The sequence below is a fragment of the Lupinus angustifolius genome, chromosome LG08, assembly GCF_001865875.1.
Source record: "Lupinus angustifolius cultivar Tanjil chromosome LG08, LupAngTanjil_v1.0, whole genome shotgun sequence".
NCBI lineage: Eukaryota > Viridiplantae > Streptophyta > Magnoliopsida > Fabales > Fabaceae > Lupinus > Lupinus angustifolius.
Window position 1 is genome coordinate 5,122,371 of NC_032016.1, and position 19,972 is coordinate 5,142,342.

At 32.5% G+C, this 19,972-nt stretch overlaps 2 protein-coding genes across 3 annotated transcripts; one reads left to right on the top strand and one right to left on the bottom strand.

The window, feature by feature from the left end:
- On the bottom strand, nt 746-5,755 carry LOC109353655 (receptor-like cytosolic serine/threonine-protein kinase RBK2). 2 transcript variants are annotated; one of them, XM_019595996.1, is made up of 10 exons: nt 5,396-5,755; nt 4,374-4,477; nt 3,928-4,290; nt 3,484-3,735; nt 3,231-3,388; nt 2,452-2,531; nt 2,235-2,370; nt 1,993-2,142; nt 1,501-1,653; nt 746-1,011 (listed from the first exon to the last, which is right to left on the bottom strand). In XM_019595996.1, the coding sequence occupies exons 1-10, from the start codon at nt 5,437-5,439 to the stop codon at nt 994-996; spliced, it is 1,458 nt and encodes a 485-aa protein (XP_019451541.1). In that variant the 5' UTR covers nt 5,440-5,755; the 3' UTR covers nt 746-993. The 2 variants fall into 2 exon arrangements, with proteins under 2 accessions (XP_019451541.1, XP_019451540.1); XM_019595995.1 differs by lacking the exon at nt 746-1,011 and having other exon boundaries at nt 1,037-1,653.
- On the top strand, nt 18,476-19,549 carry LOC109354126 (E3 ubiquitin-protein ligase ATL6-like). The gene has a single exon (XM_019596481.1). It carries the CDS (start codon nt 18,527-18,529, stop codon nt 19,547-19,549), a length of 1,023 nt encoding a protein of 340 aa, XP_019452026.1. The 5' UTR covers nt 18,476-18,526.

Sequence of the window (19,972 nt, forward strand, 5' to 3'; positions counted from 1 at the left end):
ATCTATACTAATGGGGATAAGGATCACCTGTATCCATTAGTATCCCAAATGGTATACCAAACCAATCAAAATGAATTATTTTATTGGATTTGTTTTTATAAAAAATATAAATTAATATTTTATATTATTTTGGAAAATATAATTGGTTAGGGACATAAAACATGATTTTTTTGGGACAGGGGATCCTTGTGGCTATAAGATCTATATGTACCGACAGTTTATAAGTTTTATATATTATCTATACCGTGCATAACTATTATACTGATTATATATAAATGTTAGTACATAAATATTACATTTTTTTTCAATAAAGTCTAGTCCTAAAATAATGAAATTAAAATTTCAATAATGTACCAAACATAATTGCATCAATGACTAAAAAAAGACATATTCATTCGGCTTTGAACCTCGCCCCTGGGGTTAGAGGCCCAACTTGATTACACATCTTAGGGTGGATCTGCATGAACCCTTACCACTTGATGGATTGGCCTATTGAGATGGACTTAGCTCAAAATTTACAGTCGGGCAACAAGGTGCCGCTCCACTAGGGTCATCACCCTAGTTGGTAAATATGGCAAAGAGAAAACTTGACACAGTGACATGATCTCTAGAACACCCTAGACCTAGAAAGACGTATATAGAGACATATTTATATACATAGACAATCAATCGAATCTTGACGTGTTAAAAATTTAATTCTAAATGATAATACCAACAAATATAAATATATTTTTCTATGTGTTTGATTTGTCTTTACACAAGTTTTTTCTTCATCCTCGACCCGATCGTAAGTGATCAGCTGATGCCACTCACGACAACTCATTGCCCAATCATATAGGATCCTACCTATCCCACTATAGAGAGCCATGTCAAGGATGTATCGTATCATTGGTTTAGTCTTATTACTTCTACATTATATACATGTTGACTTGAGCATCAGTATCTACATCCTACCATGTGAGAGGTCGAGCAACCATAAAGAACCACTAGTCATCAAAGGTCATCTAACACCTGCATGAGGGAGGTCATCCACAAAAGAGAAAATGATTCAATAAAGAGAACAAACAAAATGAGCAAAGAAGTGCAAATTGAATGCCCCATTATGACAAATTGATAAATATAGGAGGATGACCAATAGCACGCCCATTTGAAGTTGCTCCATGTAGATTTTGGGAGCCTTTAATGCTTTGCACTTTAAAATCAAATGAAAATAAGTGTACAAACACTTCAAATGTTTATCTTAAGAGTTCATTTTCATGGATTTCTTGATACTTTAGGAAGTCTTTTAGAGTGTTGTATGTCCTTTTAGTACTAAACTATTGGCACTCCAAAATATCTATTATCGAGTCCTAACCTATTAAGTACTAACCAACCATACCTTTATTATTCTACAAAATTGGTAAGGAATGTGAGAAGACATTTTGGAGTGCTAATAGTCTCATCCTATCCTAACCAAAGGATTTAAATATGATGTTCTTAGCTCTCAAAACCCAACACAACCTGCTTCATTCGATTGAGATTTCTCAGATATTTTGTTGAGTTGTATTCTTGTACATCTAGTAGCTCTTCTGAGTATGTTCTTGGGTAAGGCCTCCTTTGGTATGATCTTTTAGATCCAGTGACACACTTATCACCTCTTAGCAGTGTTACAACCTGCAGCCATCAAGAAAACATGACAATTGACAAATAAACAGTACATATTACGAAAGATTAAAGTGTCGGCAGCACCACATACATTTCTAGTAAAAGTATACATACAACTTCATAATTCTCAGTTAACTTCATTCATACTTCTTCTGGAATACTATCGTGTCAGTTAGCCTAAGGGCCTAACCAAAATGGTGGAGTCACATTAGCTATGGGGGAAGCCACACAGTTCAATAACTGAAAATATATCTTAGTTTAAGATTATGGTAGTGCCATTGTAAGAAATTTCATTTCGAATGAACCAAATAGAAGAAAGTGCAACTTTCCAGGTTCTTGTGTACTTGCCTGACTCATACGGGGGCGCAGTATAGGGGACTGGTCAACACACAGCGATGCAGTCAGAACAACATGGTCCATTTGTTCTTGGTCATAATCATCGCCAAGAGAAGGATCAACAAGCTCTTTGATATTATTAGTATCTAGCAAAGGTTTTGCCTACAATACATAACGATAAACAATGTGACGAGGCGTCTCATGTAGTCCCAGTTAGATGATATAATATATTACTATTTTGGTAAATGATTTACCCATATCAGAACACTCTGCTGCATATGATCCAAAGCAGGGTGCCCAGTTATGATCTCCAAAAGTAGGACCCCAAAAGAATAAACATCTGTTTTCTCATCTACAATGCCATGCATGCAATATTCAGGAGCAAAATACCTGCATAACAAGTAATTAAGGGGAATATGAAATATGTGAACTTCACAAAACTCTACTATCAGTACCTCTTTATTAGCATACCCGAATGTGCCTTCAAACTTCGATACATTATGGTGAGTCCAATCTTCAGGTAACCACTTTGCAAGCCCAAAATCACAAATCTGAAGAAATCTCAATTATTAACCAGAGAGTGAACAAATCATAAGAAAGATAACATCCAATTTATACTCTATTAACAAGGAATACATATGAGCCTTAAAATCCCATAGGGACATGTCAATAGCTAATCCAATTTACAAACAGAACAAATATTAACAAGACATGAAAGTTTAGCACAAACCATGACATAGCTCAACTTATGTATTATCTCTCGGCAAAAGTTGAAAGATTTTCATAGAATAAGAATTATATTAAAAAAGGTAAATCAGACACAGATAGTATCATAAAAAACACAAGCTTGATCATATTTCTCTGTAAAAGATTCTCAGCATAGTCATCAAAAGAGTCAATTGTCCCACAACTCGTTGCATGGTTCAAGATAAACACCACATAAAATATTCTTGTAAATTATTTTTTAGGAGGTGATCATCACAGAGATAGCCATGCACACGGGTATTATAAAATGGGCATAAATGTTCACAAAAAAGCTAAGCAGCAACTTCAATACATATTGGTCTATATATGGCTGTAACAAACACAACCACAGAATACATTCAAGGAGCAAAGTTTCACATAGCAAAGTAGTAGGGCAGCTAGTGGACGAGGCTCCCACCTCGTGGGATCTAGTTAGGGTAGATAAATGTAATCTTACTCGCGCAAAAAATATTTTATCATTCTCTTTAATGAAGATCGAATAAAACCTGTGGCTCAAAACTCTCAGTGAGCAGAATATTCTCTGACTTGATATCTCTGTGAATAATCCGCCGGTGACAACTCTCATGCAGGTAGAGGAGGCCATCAGCTATTTTCTGAGCAATGTTGTACCTTTTGCTCCAATCCAATTTGTTTTTATCAGGACCTGGAATACATCATAAATGAGTAAGCAGCAACTATATTTAAAGCTTAAATAGGGCAAGTTTTCACACATGAGGAGAGTGTAAACTAAGTACAAACCATGAAGAAGAGATCCTAGACATCCGAGTGTAGATAGTTCGAAGACAAGGTGCATTCCTCCTTCTACACCACATCCAATAAGCTTGGCAGTATTAGGATGGTCAACATGAGCGATAACGCCAAGCTCAGATAGAAAGCCGGCTATCATTTCTTCAGTAGTCCCTTTAGTAAGTTTCTTCACTGCTATTAGTTGCCCATCTTGGAGACGACCCTTGAAAACCTCCGCAAAACCACCTCTTCCAATTATATTTTCTACAAGTAAAAGAAACAATAAAACCTATATGGTAAAAAATTGATGCTAGTTTTGAGAAAGCTATAATGTTTCCCTAAGAGCATCCATGCACAGAAGGGGAAAAAACTCAAAAGAGTATTATCATCAAACTATGCTATAGTTGACTAAAGTAGTCGAAAAGTATTGGCCTGAAACAGTGCCAAAATACCAACCATTGCTAAAATTATTGGTTGCATTTCTCAGTTCAGAGAGGCTAAAAGTCACCAACGAAGACCTGAAGTTGTAGAGATTATTTAGAGAATGATTTTCCCTAGTGCTTTTGCTTTTCCACTTTGGTAGCTTTGGCACACCAATAGAGGGCAATGTTTGCAAGGACGACGGCAGGCGCTTCAATGATCTTTTTTTCCACAGTTTGAAAAAATTGCCCCAATGTGATTGTGCCCTCGGACTTGAACAACTGGTCTCCGATTCATCTGGTTGGTGCTCAGGTTCAAAGTCTCTAATGCATGATTCCAAGACTCCCCTCGGAGATGCCTCGTCTTCTTTCTCTTTCTCCAAGTCAAGCTGTCTCAAATCTACATAATGAGAATGAAAGGACTTATAAGCTTGAGGAAATTGTATTACTTGGGATGTAAAGTAAGCAATTAGAGAGCAGAACCTTGGGCAGAAGCAGGGCAAGAAAATAGAGATCCTATTCTCTTGTTAGAAGACTCTCCTGTTTGGACCTTTTGTGATTTATTAGCAGAGCTTTTCTTATTGACCCTGCATAGTTCATAACATTAAATCTCAAGTTCGGCTCGTTTATGTGACGAGCTCTATATCCAGTTCAAGTTCGGCTCATTTGGTTCATGAACCATGTTTGTTGAGCTAAACAACGAGTCAAGTTTCGAACGAATAGAAACGAAAAACACCCTATGCTTGCATATATGACGGTTCATGTTCCCTTCATGTTGTTGTCCATGAAAGGAAGCCTATAATGAGAGGAAGAATGTTTACCACTAATAAAAGCACAATCAGAGACAGGGGCAGCCCCTTTTGGCATGGTAGGATAGCTATGGCCACTCAAAAAAATTAAAAGTGTTTTACATGTGACTAAAAAAGCAAAAAAAGTTCTTTAACTTAGCCCAATAGGATAAAGTATTGTTATTCTTTAGCTTTTTTACAGAAAATCTTGAATCTTCTGGCTCCACCCCCAATCAGAGACGAAAACATGAACTACTAAAAATTATGTTGTATCTACATGATCAATATTTCATTTGGTAAAGATGGTTAGGCATAAACGAACCACATTATGTTGGAGAAGCATATTTTATGTTCTCAACAATGGTTTCAAATGGCAATCTCTTAATGAGAGATGTAGTTATTTAAACCATTCGAGAGAAGCACACAACATGGGACCCAATACAAAAGTATATTTCGGTCATGACAGCTGGGTTTGGGTTCTTATAACATGCCAAGATAACGACGAGAGAAATAGTTCAATATGTATTTAAATCATTCCTAATACTATAAGAAGACGACATGAGATTTAATTTCGAAATGGCTACTACATTGTATTATCATAATTGAATTGAGGTTATGACGTGGTCGCAACAACTACTAAAACCGAGATATTTGAATTATATGCAAGGCCATGACATAAACAAATACTATTGATAATAAAAACAAAAACATGCATACCATAAACAATAATATGTCCGGGTAGCGTCACCGTCACTCCCCATGAAAGCTTGGTGGTGGTTGTGGCAGAAAAAAGAAGAGAGAAAATAGAACTACCAGCGTTGTTCCTTGTTTTCTTATGAGTTTGAAAGTGGAGTGATGAAATCCATTGTCAGAAAACAAAAAAGGAAAATACAGAAAGAAAGAAAGTGAGAATAGAAAGGTTATGGTTCATTCACACGTTGACATGAAGCTTTACGTTTCTGGCTCTATCAGTTGGGTTTGTTTGGGGTCCGTGTCGTAAGAGAGAAAGGACCGGTGGTGAAACACAAGGTATACAGCGACTTCTACTCTCGACCAACAGTGAAAGGGAACGTTGAAGTAAGCATTAGTTTACCAGGAGCATTAGTTTTCTCTTTTAGACAAGCATAATTAGGCTCAAAATTTGTGTTTCTCCAAATAATAAAAATATATGTTAAAATTAAAAAATTAAATATTTATTATTGAATTTTAATTGACATGTTTTTTAATTCAAATCACTTTCTCCTTAATCATCTATTAATCTAATGAAATTGTAATACCTACTAAAAAATAGAAGTGAGAAATATGCATATTAATTTTTATTTTGTGCCAAAATTTTATTGTACTGTTATCAACTCACTTTTAGTACATGTGAGCTTCATTCTTGGTTGATAGCATGTTATTCAACAAATCTTCCTCACTTATTATAGTTTTATGGGGTGGTGTGAGAATTCGATTGGATCGGGCTGTCTGATTGATCCAATTAATGAGTGGTATTGAAAACGATTTTGGTTTATATTTTTAACCAAATAAAGAGTTGATCGCTTTAAATAGGGAAAATTTTGGTCTGATCGTGTTAAACTCAATTAAACCGAAATAACCTTGGAAATGAACGGAATGATTCACTTAAAATAAAATAAAAACATAACTCTATTCTAATATTTTGTTTTAGTCTTATCCAAAAAATAGAAAGATTTACCTCAATATAATTATACATAAATATTTTCTTCCTTTCCCATGTCTTCATTTGAATAAGTTCACTAATGCATAAATATTGTTTTAAGGGTTAAGAAATAGAATTTTTTTCATTGAAAGGTGATGTATTTTTTTCCTCCTAGCTCACCTGAATATTATTCTTTTAAATGGTAAAAGAATAAAGAGAATACCATGGAATAGTGCGAAATTGATAATAGAGAATGAATATGGTGTGGTACGTCAAAAAAGTAATATTTTAATTTGGTCCATACAAAACTAAAAAACTAAAATGATTAATAAACATGTCAACTATTGGTCCAATTAGTTTTTTTAGGATTTTTAAGACACCATATAGAAATTATTTTGACTCACTTTCACAATATTTAAATGTTAGTTTGAATTTTTATTTTTTCTCAAATCAAATTGGTATACATAATAATTTTAAATGAATGGTACAATTTTTACTTTTCCTCATACAAATTGGTATACATAATAGTTGGAATGATCCATGTTGTTGGCTTATATAATTACATCCTACAAATATTCAAACATGTCACTCGTTTTTCACGGTAAAAGGTGAAAATTTTCACGGTAACGGTAAAATGTAAAAACCCTTTTATTATTTAAAGTTGTCAATTACTAAAGATGGTTTTTTAAAATTTCACAGTAAAATTTTCAAACAAGTTGTCACTTAATAAAAATGGGTTTTCAAAGTACACTTATTTAAAGTGTAAAAACTAAATCATTAAATATAATAAATCATTAATATCAGTATGCTTAATTAATGAAACTGCAACAAGATTTTATTAAGTTGTCACTTAATAAAGATGACTTTTTATATTTTCAAATAAGTTGTCACTTAATAAATATGGCTTTTTAAAGTACAGTTGTGTAAAATCTAAATCACTGAATATAATAAATGATTAACATTAGTGTGCTTAATTAATGAAGGTACAACAAAATTTTATATATGAACACCTAATTTTATATGGTAAAAGTGGGAGATCGACCAAAAAATTAATTTTACAAAAGTTTGTACTTTTTTTAAATGAACAAATTCTAGTGACGGTTAAGAAATGTTCCTTGATTTAAAATTTCATTAGTTGTTAAGAATTATCTATTGATTTAAATAGAAATAAATGCAACAAATGGTTAAGAGTTATCTTAAAATGGTGCTAGCCATATTCCTTAATTGAAGATAAAAGAGAAGATATTGAGAAGAAGATGAAAAAGAACTCTTATTTCATTGATACTTCAAAAATATAAAGATGCACTAAATTTATAATAAATTTCTAAAAATAGAAATTCAGCATAGCCAATTAACTAACTCTTCAACTAAATTACATTGAAAACAGAAAATTAACAAACAAAGAAATAAGGCTTGATGCTTTTGAACAAGAACAACCAAGGTAAAGGTGTCAAAGCCCGAAAATTTATAGGGTTTGGGCATCACATTATATACATTTTGTAGAATCCGGACTTTTAAATTCGGCGCGACCGGACTATATTAAATCTGGACTCGGACCAGGCTTACCCAGGTGGGTTCGGTTTACCCATTTTCCATATATATTTTATCTTTTTTGGGATCTTTGCCTTGGTAATAAGCATTAGGTAAAAATTTATAAAACAAATTATAATAAAAAATAGATAATAAATATTGTATTATGAACTTTGAATAAATAAAAAAGTAATGTCTAAACATAAATATTTATAAATTATTACAATAATGTTATAAAGTTAAGAATTATATTATTTTTCCTATTTTGTAGAATATCATTTTAAGCCCAATAACAAAATAATGTATAAAATAAAATTAGAAGACATTAAACCATATAAATTTTAATTTGCTTTTCTTAATTTTGTATTTAATTAGATTTATACTGCTTGGACAGTTTGGTCGAGACTGAGAGGTCTGGTCAGTCTGCTTGTTCAAGTCATCCTGATACAATCTAACCAAGTCATTATGATTCAGTCTGATGGCCCTACTTGAAGTATTTCCAGCTGATGATGCAATATGATCCAAGCCAAGCTTCATGCTATCTTCCAAGCCATCCCTCATGTTATGCTTGTCCTACTAATCCTGTTATGCTTATCTTGTTGATCCTTGATATGTTGGTCCTACTGATCCAAGCCAAATTGACTTGAGTATTGGAGACAAACCTATTCTACACCAAAATTCATTAGTCTAGGCATGCAATTATATATTAAATTTGACACCCCCTCCCCCACAAGCTTGAATGTGTATGTCACACATACCAAGCTTGCAAAAACTCCAAGGGGTTGAGCCTTGGTAAAAACATCAGAAACTTGTAAAGCAATGGAAATTGGTAGAAGATGAACAATACTATTCACAACATTTTCTCTTATGAAATGACAATCAATATCAATATGTTTGGTTCTTTCATGAAAAATAGGATTGGCTACAATGTGCAATGCAGACTGATTGTCACTGTAAAAGACAACATGATACTTATGAGGCAAGCTTAAATCATCAAGCAGATATAAAAGTCGTTGAACCTCACAACCAGTGATTGTCGAGGCTCTATACTCCGCCTCTGTAGAGGACCTTGCAACAATCTTTTATCTCTTGATTTTCCAATAGATCAAAGACTCTCCTAAGAAGAAACAAAACCATGTAACTGATGTTATTGTGTCAAGGCATGAAGCCCAATCAGAATCACTAAAACCTTTTAAAGTAATGCTACTATTTGAAGAGAAAACAAACCTTTACTAGGAGCACATTTTACATATCTTAAAATTATCATGGCAGCTTTAAATTGTTTAGTGGTAGGAGCAGCCATAAGTGGGCTTAAGTGGCCAACAGAGAATGAAATGTATGGCCTAGTGTGAGTAAGGTAGACCAGAGTCCCAAGCATTCTTCTATAGGAAGTGATGTCAGGATAAGGGGAGCCAGAGGTGCTATACAGATTTAAGATGCTGTCCATAGGACTAGTGTTAGGTTTAGTACCAAGCATGCCATATTCTTCAAGTAAGTCCAATGCATATTTTATCTGACACAAACTGATACCTTCCTTACTTATGGCCACTTCCATTCCAAGGAAGTGTTTGAGGGCTCATAGGTCTTTTATGCTGAATTTGCTATCAAGAAGCTACTTAATATTTTGTATTTCATGTAAGTCATCACCTGCAATAATTAAATCATCCACATACACGAGTATGATAGTATAATTATTGACATTGATTTTAGTAAAAAGGGAATAGTCTGCTCTTGATTGAGAATAGCCATAATTAATCAATACAGTGGTTAGTTTGGCATTCCATTGCCTACTAGCTTGTTTTAGACCATAGAGAGACTTTTCTAATTTGAAAACTAGAGATGTATTGGGTATGCTAAGGCCAATGGGAGGTTCCATATAAACTTCCTGTATTAGATCACCATGTAAAAAGGTTGTGTTGACATCAAGTTGGTGAAGGTGTCATCCCTTTATGGAAGTTGAGGCAAGAATGGTTCTTATAGTGGTCATCATGACCACACGACTAAAGGTGTCAAGGTAGTCAATCCCTGCAGTTTGAGTATACCATTTTTCCACTAACCTAACCTTATATCTCTCAATGCTTCCATCTACATGATGTTTTATTTTAGACACCCATTTGTAGTTTGAATCCCTCTTATCCTTAGTATAAGAATCAGGCTCAAAATCTGTGCTTATGGCAGTAGAGTAATCTTTCTGATTTGATGAAAGTTTTTCATAAGAGAGAACTTGTGCGAGAGAATACTTAATGTCTTTCATGTTTACACAAGGATCAGAAGCTCCTAGGGAGCAGTGATAATCCCTCAGATAACTAGGGGGGTTTCTATCTCTGTTGGACCTTCTTGGATTTTTGTGCTCAACACTTTCATTTTGAAGAGCAGGCTCCTCAGGGGAACCAGGATTATGGTTATTCTATATATTAGTAGGATGATCTTGAATGTAATCTAAATCATCATCAAGGTAGTGATCATTATTGTTAAAAGAGGAAGTAGGAAGAGATACATCAATGTTTTTTTCAATTATCATATCAAAATTAGCAAAAGGAAAAGTATTCTCATAGAATTTAACATTTGTAGATATGAAAATTTCCTTGCTAGCACAATCAAAATAATACATAACCCTTTGTCTCATGTTTAAAACCAAGGAAATTACATCTCCTTACTCTTGGATCCAATTTCTTTCTGTTGTAACTTAAAGTTGAAGCAAAAGCAAGACATCCAAAAAAAATTGAGTCTTATAAAATCAGGATCATGATTGTAGAGCATTTGATAAGGAGATTTCTTGTCAAGGTACATAGAGGATTGTCTAATGATGAGGTAAACTACATGGGTAACCCCATAGTTCCAAAAATTTTTTGGCAAAGAGGATTGATACATTAAGGCCATAGTTATTCCTAGAATGTGTAGGTGTTTCCTCTAAACAATGTCATTTTGTTGAGGTGTCTTTACACAACTAGTTTGATGTATGATACCCTTTGAATCATAAAACTCTTTAAGCTTAAACTCACCATTATCATACCTAATCATTTTGACCTTGGCATCAAACTGAGTCTCAATAATGCTTAAAAAGGCTTTAACAAGGTGAAAAGCCTCTGATTTGGTTTTCATAAAAAATAGACAAGCGTGTATAGAATTATCATCAACAATAGTAAGGAAGTATCTATATCCTAAAATTAAGGGGACAAATATAGGGCCCCAAATGTCAATGTGAATGAGGTGAAATTAGTGAGAGGTTTTGGTGTTGATGTCTGCAAAAGGTAATCTTCTTTGCTTGGCATAGTGACATATCTCACAAGGGTCATTGCTATTTCTAGTATTAATGAAAGGGAAATCTTTATTTAGAATATCAAGCATAATCTTTGAAGGGTGTCCCAGCCTCATATGTCATCATTGTTAGAGCATGCATTGATACATTTTTTGCCATTGTTCATATTGTAAAGTAAATTCTTAGAACTGATGATGTATAATCCCCTTTATTCATCAGCTGCATCAATCATCCTCAAGGTCGATTCTTCCTCCAACAAACATTTGGTGTTAGTGAAGATTAGCTTGCAGTCAAGGGCATTGGTTAGTCTAGAGACAAATATAAGGTTAAAAGTGAACTTTGGCATATATAGGACATTGCTTAAGTATAAGTACTTTCAAAATATGATAGTGTCAGATATGTTGCTTATGACATCATTTCCATTAGGCAATTTGATTTGAATAGAATTGGTTCTTTTGAAATATTGGAATTATGATAAGGAAAAACAAACATGGTCTGTTGCACTTGTATCAAGAACCCTATCCTTGGATTTAATATGATGAGTTATGGTTTCAGAATAACCTGGATTGGAGGCATCAACATTGGTAATCTGATTGGTGACCTAACATTGGTTTCCAGTTCCTTAAGCATAGTTAGGATGGCCTTATGTTGTTCAGGGGTGAATCCAGTCATGCTACCTTGAATGCTTTGATTATCCTCTTCATTTGATCCAAGAATGTTGTTAACATTGTTGGTATTCTTGTAATATTGTGGGAAACGATGTTTCTTGTAACAAGTATCAATAATGTGACCATTCTTGTTACAATATGAGCATTTTTTTAGTTAGATGCACCTTTTCCTCTTCCATTTCCAAAGACATATCCTCTTTCAGTTCCATTATTGTTGTTAGCAGCTTTGAATACTCTTCCTCTGAATTTTCCTTTGCTTGGTACATCATCACTGGTGCTAGCCGGGATCTTGGTTTCACTTAGGGTAAGATGCATATTCATGTGTCTTTCTTGTTGAATCAATAAAGATAAGGTCTTGTTGATGGTAGGTAGGGGATCCATCAATATTATTTCAGATCTGACAGTCAAATACTGTTCATTAGGGCCCTTTAAAGATCTAATTAGATGATCATTTTCCCTATATGATCTTACAATGTTGGCAAGATCATAATCACAGTGAACAAGACATTTGCTTGAGGGTATGGGTCTGAAATGATCCAATTCCTCCCATAGACCTTTCAGATGAGTATAGTAGGAACTTATGGACAAAATACATTACCTTACAGTGTAAATTTCCTCTTGCAACTCACAGATCCTAAAAACATCTCCTTGGTGATATCTTTCTTTCAGTTCTTGACAAACTTTAAGAGTTGTATCCATACATAGTATGCTCATCACTATATCCTTGTCTATGGAGTGATTTATACAAACTAAAACCAGAGTGTCACACATGTCCCATGCTGCAAAAGTAGGATCAGTGGTATTTGGTTTTGATATAGAACCATCTATGTACTTCAGTTTGTTCTTGGTTTTCAGAGCCATGAACATCTCTTTCGCCCAAGAATGATAATTCACTACATTAAGAATAGGAGTGACCAATATTGCACTTGGATTTTCATTAAGATGTATATAGAATGGGCTAGCAGGATCATTGATGGGATTCATTATGGTAACAACAATAGCCATTATACATTGAGAGAAATAAAAGCAGGAAAATCAATGAGATGAAGGGAGACTTATGAGAGTAACAAAGCTTGGCGTAGCATAGCATCAAATGATGCTCTGAAACCATCTTAAAATGGTGCCTGCCAAACTCCTTGATTGAAGATAAAGGAGAAGATATTGAGAAGAGGATGAAAAAGAACTCTTATTTCATTGATACTTCAAAGATACAAAGGTACACCAAATTTATAATGAACTTCTAAAAATAGAAACTCAGACTAACCAACTAACTAACTCTCCAACTAAATTATACTGAAAATGGAAAATTAACAAACAAACAAATAAGGCTTAATGCTTCTGAACAAGAACAGCCAAGGTATCATAAATAAGCCCAAGAGATCCTTGAATCAAGTTGCTAATAACACTCTTTTACTTGATTGAGAAATATCCACCAAGTTGGCCAAGACTCAGCCCATTATGAACTTGGATGTCATTGTGATTCATGTTGCTTGGACAGTTTGGTCGAGACTGAGAGGTCTGACCAGTCTGCTTGTCCAAGTCATCCTGATCCAATCTAACAAAGCCATTCTGATCTAATCTGATGGCTCTGCTTGAAATATTCTCAGTTGATGATGCAATCTGATCCAAGCCAAACTTCATGTTATCCTCCAAAACATCCTTCATGTTATGCTTATCATGTTGATCCTTGATATGTTGGTCCTGTTGATCCAAGCCAGATTGACTTGAGGATTGGAGACAAACTTGTTCTACATCACAATTCATTAGTTTATGCATACAGTTATATATTAAATTTGACAAGTTATCTCTTTGAATTAAAAATGATCAAATCTTATAAATTTTTAAATATGAGATATGAAGTCCTATTAATTTTTTAAAGAGAGTTGATAATTCTTATCAATGGCATGTTCTATATCTCTAAGCCTCACATTTTCAACTCTAATAGATTTGATAGCCTTCACTTGAAACTCGGTATGACAATGAAAACCGAACCTGTGGGTACCTGCCCAAACTAAACTTGAAATTAACAGGGAAAACTCGATGTGATTGGGTTCGGGTTTACCTAGATTTAATTTTTCGGGTTTGGTAGAGCAAAGACCCTAACTCGAACTCGTCCTGAAGTAATGTAATTCAATTTAAAATTGAAATTTCTATTTTGTGTCCATTGTTTTTAATTTCTAATTTTACTTTACATTCTATTGGATCTTCAAACATAAAAGAGATGAAATAATATAAGAGAAAATAGAAATGCTAGAGAAAAATAAAATGAAAGTGATATCATACTTTTTTTAGTACATACATAATTTTCGGATTTTGTTGGGTTCGGGGATGATATTTTTATTTTCAACCCCGTTGAATTTGGGTTCAAGTTTGAATTTCGGGTTCAAATTTAGATGTATGAAAACCCAAGCCTAACCCGCCCTGTAGCCATTCCTACATGAAACACACCAAAAAAATATCACAGAACATAGTTTTATATCTACACAACCATCAAATTCAACCAAATTCTCTCTCTAAAAACTTGTCGAGTCATTAATGTCTAGCCTCATACTGATTGGTGGATTTCCACCTAAATCTATTGATCATATTGTCAATCTTGTGTTTCTATCACTGCTTGTATCTCTCAGTTTACACCAATCCCTGACTTTCTGTGCATATCCTGTGCTTCCTTTTCTTCCATTTTTTTAAACCTATCTTACATATTGATTCATTTTTTTATTTATTGCTCTAGATTTGTGCGTGATTCAATTTTATTTTCATTTGTTTAATAATAATAAATAATGATAAATATAGTATTCATGTAAATAATAAAATAGTATTATAATGATTTCAGTAACTTTTATCTTCATAAGATAATTATTTCATATTTACTATTAAATAGTGAAAGATGATAATCTAAAATATTGTTATCATAACATTTTTTATAAAAAGAAAATGTTTTAATAACTGATAATAAAATACTGATTTTATCATATTTGATGGCTAAATAGTCAAAATAAATTATAGTAAAGATCCAGGAGAAGTCGTAGTAACACCTTCTCACCTCACATTATCTTTGCATGATTGTAACAAATCACTTCTTTGTTAATTAATAAACAAAAAATAAAATAATAAATACAAATATTTTAATAAATAGTTAGTTGAAATAATAACAATAGTAAATATTTCATTTAATGATGAATAATGAATGCAAATATAGATAATGTTATTATTATATTAATTAATTTAAAAAATATAAAAATAATAATTATATTTGGGATGGAGGAAGGGTCCTGAATATGTACTTCTTCTACTCGACTTATCATTTGAACAGAGAATCAATTTGTCAGCTCTACTTCGAAGATGATCATGGCCAATCTTAAAATTTTATAGACACTGTGAGTGAGAGAAAAATAGGACTATGAATTTAAAAAAAAACTAATTATGTAAACTTTGTAGTAATAAGCATAAACAAAAATCAGGGCCTAAAATAAATTGTGAGGACCAAATAAAAATAAATATACATTAGTTATCAAAATAATTTAATTATGTAATACTGTCGTAAGAAATTTGGATAAGAAAACATCTCACAAATTTTCTCCGAAATAAATTATGAGGATGTTGTAAGATACATGGGACTTGATTGATAAATAACTAATTTAAAAAGGAATAAAAACAAGAACAAGTTTATCTCATGAAAATAATTTTTTTATAAGAATTGTGGAGATGAGATTACTTGTCACAATTTGTATGCATCATGCATGTTACAGCGGTATTATGGAAGGCAGCAGGTGGCTAAATATTATGTGGGATCCAAACAACACTACACAACTAAAAAAACTTGTATGAAGATGTATGTAACATATTGTATTTAAAGATAAGTATATTTTATAATTTTTGATATTATTATTTATAATAACATTTAATTAGAATTAAAATATTAATATATTGTCAAGATCTTATTTGTTGTGGTTTCCTATATACACAAATCTTTCTCTTATTGTTGAAGGGTCTTTGGTTCGGTATATTAGTAAGTTTTATAAAGAAAAAGGGTGGAAAATTATGATATGATTGGTTGTTGTTCGGTCACATTAACTCCAAACATTGTTTCCAATGTAGCAAAAAAAACATTAACTCCTAAAGAATGACTTGCACCAATCCAAATGAAATAAAATTTGAAAAAATAATTATTTAATTTTTTTAATCAATATTACATATTTTTGTTGATGTGAAACATGTTTTAGGGCAACAAATCCTTATCCATCATGGTTATGTAATAACTTTAGTTTAAATCTTAAGGGATATGAATGTTCATTTTGGTAATTGTTAGGTGCATGAATTCCTTTTAGGCCTTGTTTGGGAATAAAGTTTTAGAGGGGAAGGGAATGAATGACTTTGGAATGTTTTACCTTTGTTTGGGATGTTTGGGAGTTGAATCAAGGAGAGAGGAAGGTTTTGGAGGGTTTCTCAAACCCTCAATGTATCTATTTTTAAAGTCCTCCAAATTTAGGGTTTTTAAAATAGCTAAATATATTTAGTAATATATAATTACATATTATTGTTCATTTCTCATTGTTAATTACATTTTTAAAGAAAAATAAAAAAATATTTTTACATTATCATTAGTTTATCTTCATTCATCTAAATTTCATACTCACAAACAATGGATATGATTTCCTTCCTTTTCCTTTCCCTTCCTCCCCTTCCTAACAATTTGATCATTCTCCTTCCATTTCCCTTCTAACTCTCAAATAAAGCCTTAATGTATTTTCATTTAATGCTAACATACACGCATCTTGTAATTGCAATTGGTTGACTACATCTAATATTCTCTCTCAATCACAAAATTTTACTTATAAAAGAATATGGTAATATCATCTTACTTTTTATTTATATTTTTTAAAGAGATAATAATAATTAAAAATAAATAATAAGTTGACCCCATAATTGCTATAACTTTCTATATGTTCCCCAATGTGCTTTCTATTTTAGAGTTTTTAGCGAGACTCGTTGTTATCTTGTTACCAAAGAGAAAAATTTGATAAAAATACATACAAACATTATAAATTTAAAAATAAATATACTCATAATTTTTTGTGTTATTATTTATGATTAAATTTTAATTAGAATTTATTTATTAATGTGTTGACAATATTTTATTATTTGTCTCAACATACATTAGTATGCACACAAATCTTTCTTTGAGTCCAAATATCCTAATACTCTATTCTTCAAACACGTGGCATTTGATTGTCATAATGACACCGAACATATATAGCTATATAGCTAATAACCTCCTCCTCCAATTGCCTTGCTAAATGCTAATCCATTATGCAACCATTTTCAACACATTAGCAGAGTAAGAACATTGAGCATGTGAGTAATTTTTTTTTTGTTTTTAATATATATCTTCGTATTAGAGTCAATCTTATATGAGCCAAAAACATCTATAGGTATATGAGACTAACTCTCCTGGTGTACATTTTTCAATCCACATGTGAGTAATTTGATTCAATTTCACTGTCACAGTAAAAAAACACAAGATTCAAAATAGGCATGAAATAAATGCGAATTAAAAATATTGTATAATTAAAATATTAAATGGTACTAGGTAATAGAATTAATATACTTTTAATTTTATTACCAACAAAAAAATTTTATTTTATTTTTGAAAATGTTATAAGATTATAATTTATTCTTATTTAGTATTGTTCTTTAATTAATCATTTTACTAAAAACAACATCAAAATATATGATCAACACTTTGGATAAAGGCGAAAGAAAAAATAATAAATGTTGCATAAAAATATAAAACTAGTGACACGATTAAATATATATATATATATATATGAATAAACTAGTAATTCTACTTTTAAATAGACATATCCAATATCAAAAAATAAAAATTTATACACAATGACTATATTATTTACCATTTAGTATATTAAAATGAGCAAAATATGTATGTACTTTCATATAAATATTTATACAGTTAGTACATTGTCTACCATTCATTTGTATTTTTTAAAAGTCAATAATAATTAAAGATAAATAACGAATGATGCAGGAATAATATATCAAACTTATACACCAATAATACATACATTTTTCTAATAAAATATCATAATATAAATATTACTATATAATATAGCTAAACAACTTAATATTTTAAATTTAATAAATAATTTAAGTTTAATGTAAACCAATTATATAAAAGGTTAGTAATTAAAACTTTACATAAACGTAAGAAGTTAAAAGATATTAGAGAATTCCCTCTCCATTATTTATTAAGGAAATAAGATATTATTTTTAATACCATAAATGATATTCCATCTTTTCTAATAAGAAATTAATTATTTTCGAAGTTTATGGTTATCTAGTTAAATCTTGTTTAATCCTCCAAAACTGGCAGGATATGAAACCATTAATTGAATTACAAACTGCCAAACTTATTTCCATCTAGAAATGGCACACCGTGTCTATTAAGGAGGAGGATTACTTGTCTCAAATAAATTATATATTAACATGTAGATAAAATAAAAATTTTAAAAATAAAATAGAACACTCTATGGACTTGGAAGATAGAAGAGGCTCTGATTTTTGAGATAAGTATCTCTATCCTTCTCACCAATATGCATGAACTTGGAATTGGAATACACTACAGGAATACTCACTTCCCAATCAATCACTTTTTTCTCAACATTGACCCATCTATAAACCGAAACCTCACTCTCTCATCAACACAACACACCATGAACTTCAATCACAAAAAACAAAGCTATGAAAGTGGAAGCAGAATCATCATCTTCTGTTTTTTCTTTCTCCTTTTCACACCCCTTATCCTAGCACAAACCGATTCTAATAACAACAACCCAATCGACCCTTTTTTCAAACATTTCAGCCCCTCCGTAGCGATTGCAATGGCTATTCCCTTATCCGCTATTCTTCTAATGGGTTTCTTCACAATCTACACTCGTTACTGCGCTCATTCACCCTCCTACAACTTCGACAACTTTGCCAATGGAAGACGCTTCCGTGGAACGACACGTGGCCTCGACCCTTCCGTGATCGAAACATTCCCCTTTCTTGAATACTCCGTCGTGAAAATTCACAAGATTGGAAAATGCGATCTTGAATGTGCTGTTTGTCTCGACGAGTTTGAAGACACTGAAACGCTGCGTTTGATCCCCAAGTGTGACCATGTTTTCCACCCTCAGTGCATCGATGAGTGGTTTGAATCTCATACAACATGTCCCGTGTGTCGTGCAAATCTTGCTCCTCAACCAGCCGAGTTGGTTCATGTAAACCCGATCCTAATCACTCACCCGGAATGTATTGAACCACAAAATAACGTCGTTTTAACAATGTCAGAACAACAAGAAAGGGAGAGAAGTGAACAAACTAATGTTATTTTGATTAACCAGACGCTGAACCGGATCAGAACCAGAAGGTCGCGGTCGAACCGGAAGAGCCGGTTTCCAAGGTCTTACTCGACCGGGCATTCGATGGTTCAACCGCGTGAAAACACGGAGCGGTTCACTTTGAGATTACCTTTTGATGTGAGGGAGAAGATAATGCAAAACCCGAAATTGAATCGAGCGAGAAGTATGGTTACGTTACGTAGGGATAAATCAGACCCGTTTGTTTTCACCATGACGCCACCGTTCTTAGTAAGGGAATCATCGTTTAAAGCACTGAGAGTCACTAATAACGCCGTCGCGCCGCAGCAGCTGCCACAGCCAACAACCGTGGACTCGGCTTGCCTTCCAGTTTAATTGTCGTGTCAGTTTTTATTTATTTAGGCACCGACTTTTTTCTACAGAAAATTTAAAAGATTTTGTTGTATAGTATTTGCTAACTTTCTATTGAAAATTAGTAATTTATGAATCATGATAATTTTAAGATTGTAATATATATATGTAGCATGATAGGAAATTGATTAACCAATGGGCATAATCAATTAACTCGCAACAGAAACAGAATGCATGAAAAAAACATGCAATATATTATGAATTAAGCATGTTAATCTCTTTTTTTCACTCACATATGTATCTCTATTCTACCTATTATATAGTAAATCATGAAAATATGCTCTATAATGAATTTTAACAATAGTATGCAATGCTACATGTTTCTGCAATTTGTCAGAACTTATACAAAACATATTTGACCATTCAAACTGTTGCTTTCAGTTACGC

Coding starts and splice junctions, on each gene's coding strand:
- LOC109353655 (XM_019595995.1), bottom strand. CDS start 5,439: ATGGGGAGTGACGGTGACGCTACCCGGACATATTATTGTTTATG. Junction 3,736..3,927: donor AACCAATAATTTTAGCAATG/GTTGGTATTTTG, acceptor TTTTACTTGTAG/AAAATATAATTGGAAGAGGT. Junction 1,654..1,992: donor TGCGCCCCCGTATGAGTCAG/GCAAGTACACAA, acceptor TGATGGCTGCAG/GTTGTAACACTGCTAAGAGG.
- LOC109354126 (XM_019596481.1), top strand. CDS start 18,527: ATGAACTTCAATCACAAAAAACAAAGCTATGAAAGTGGAAGCAGAATC.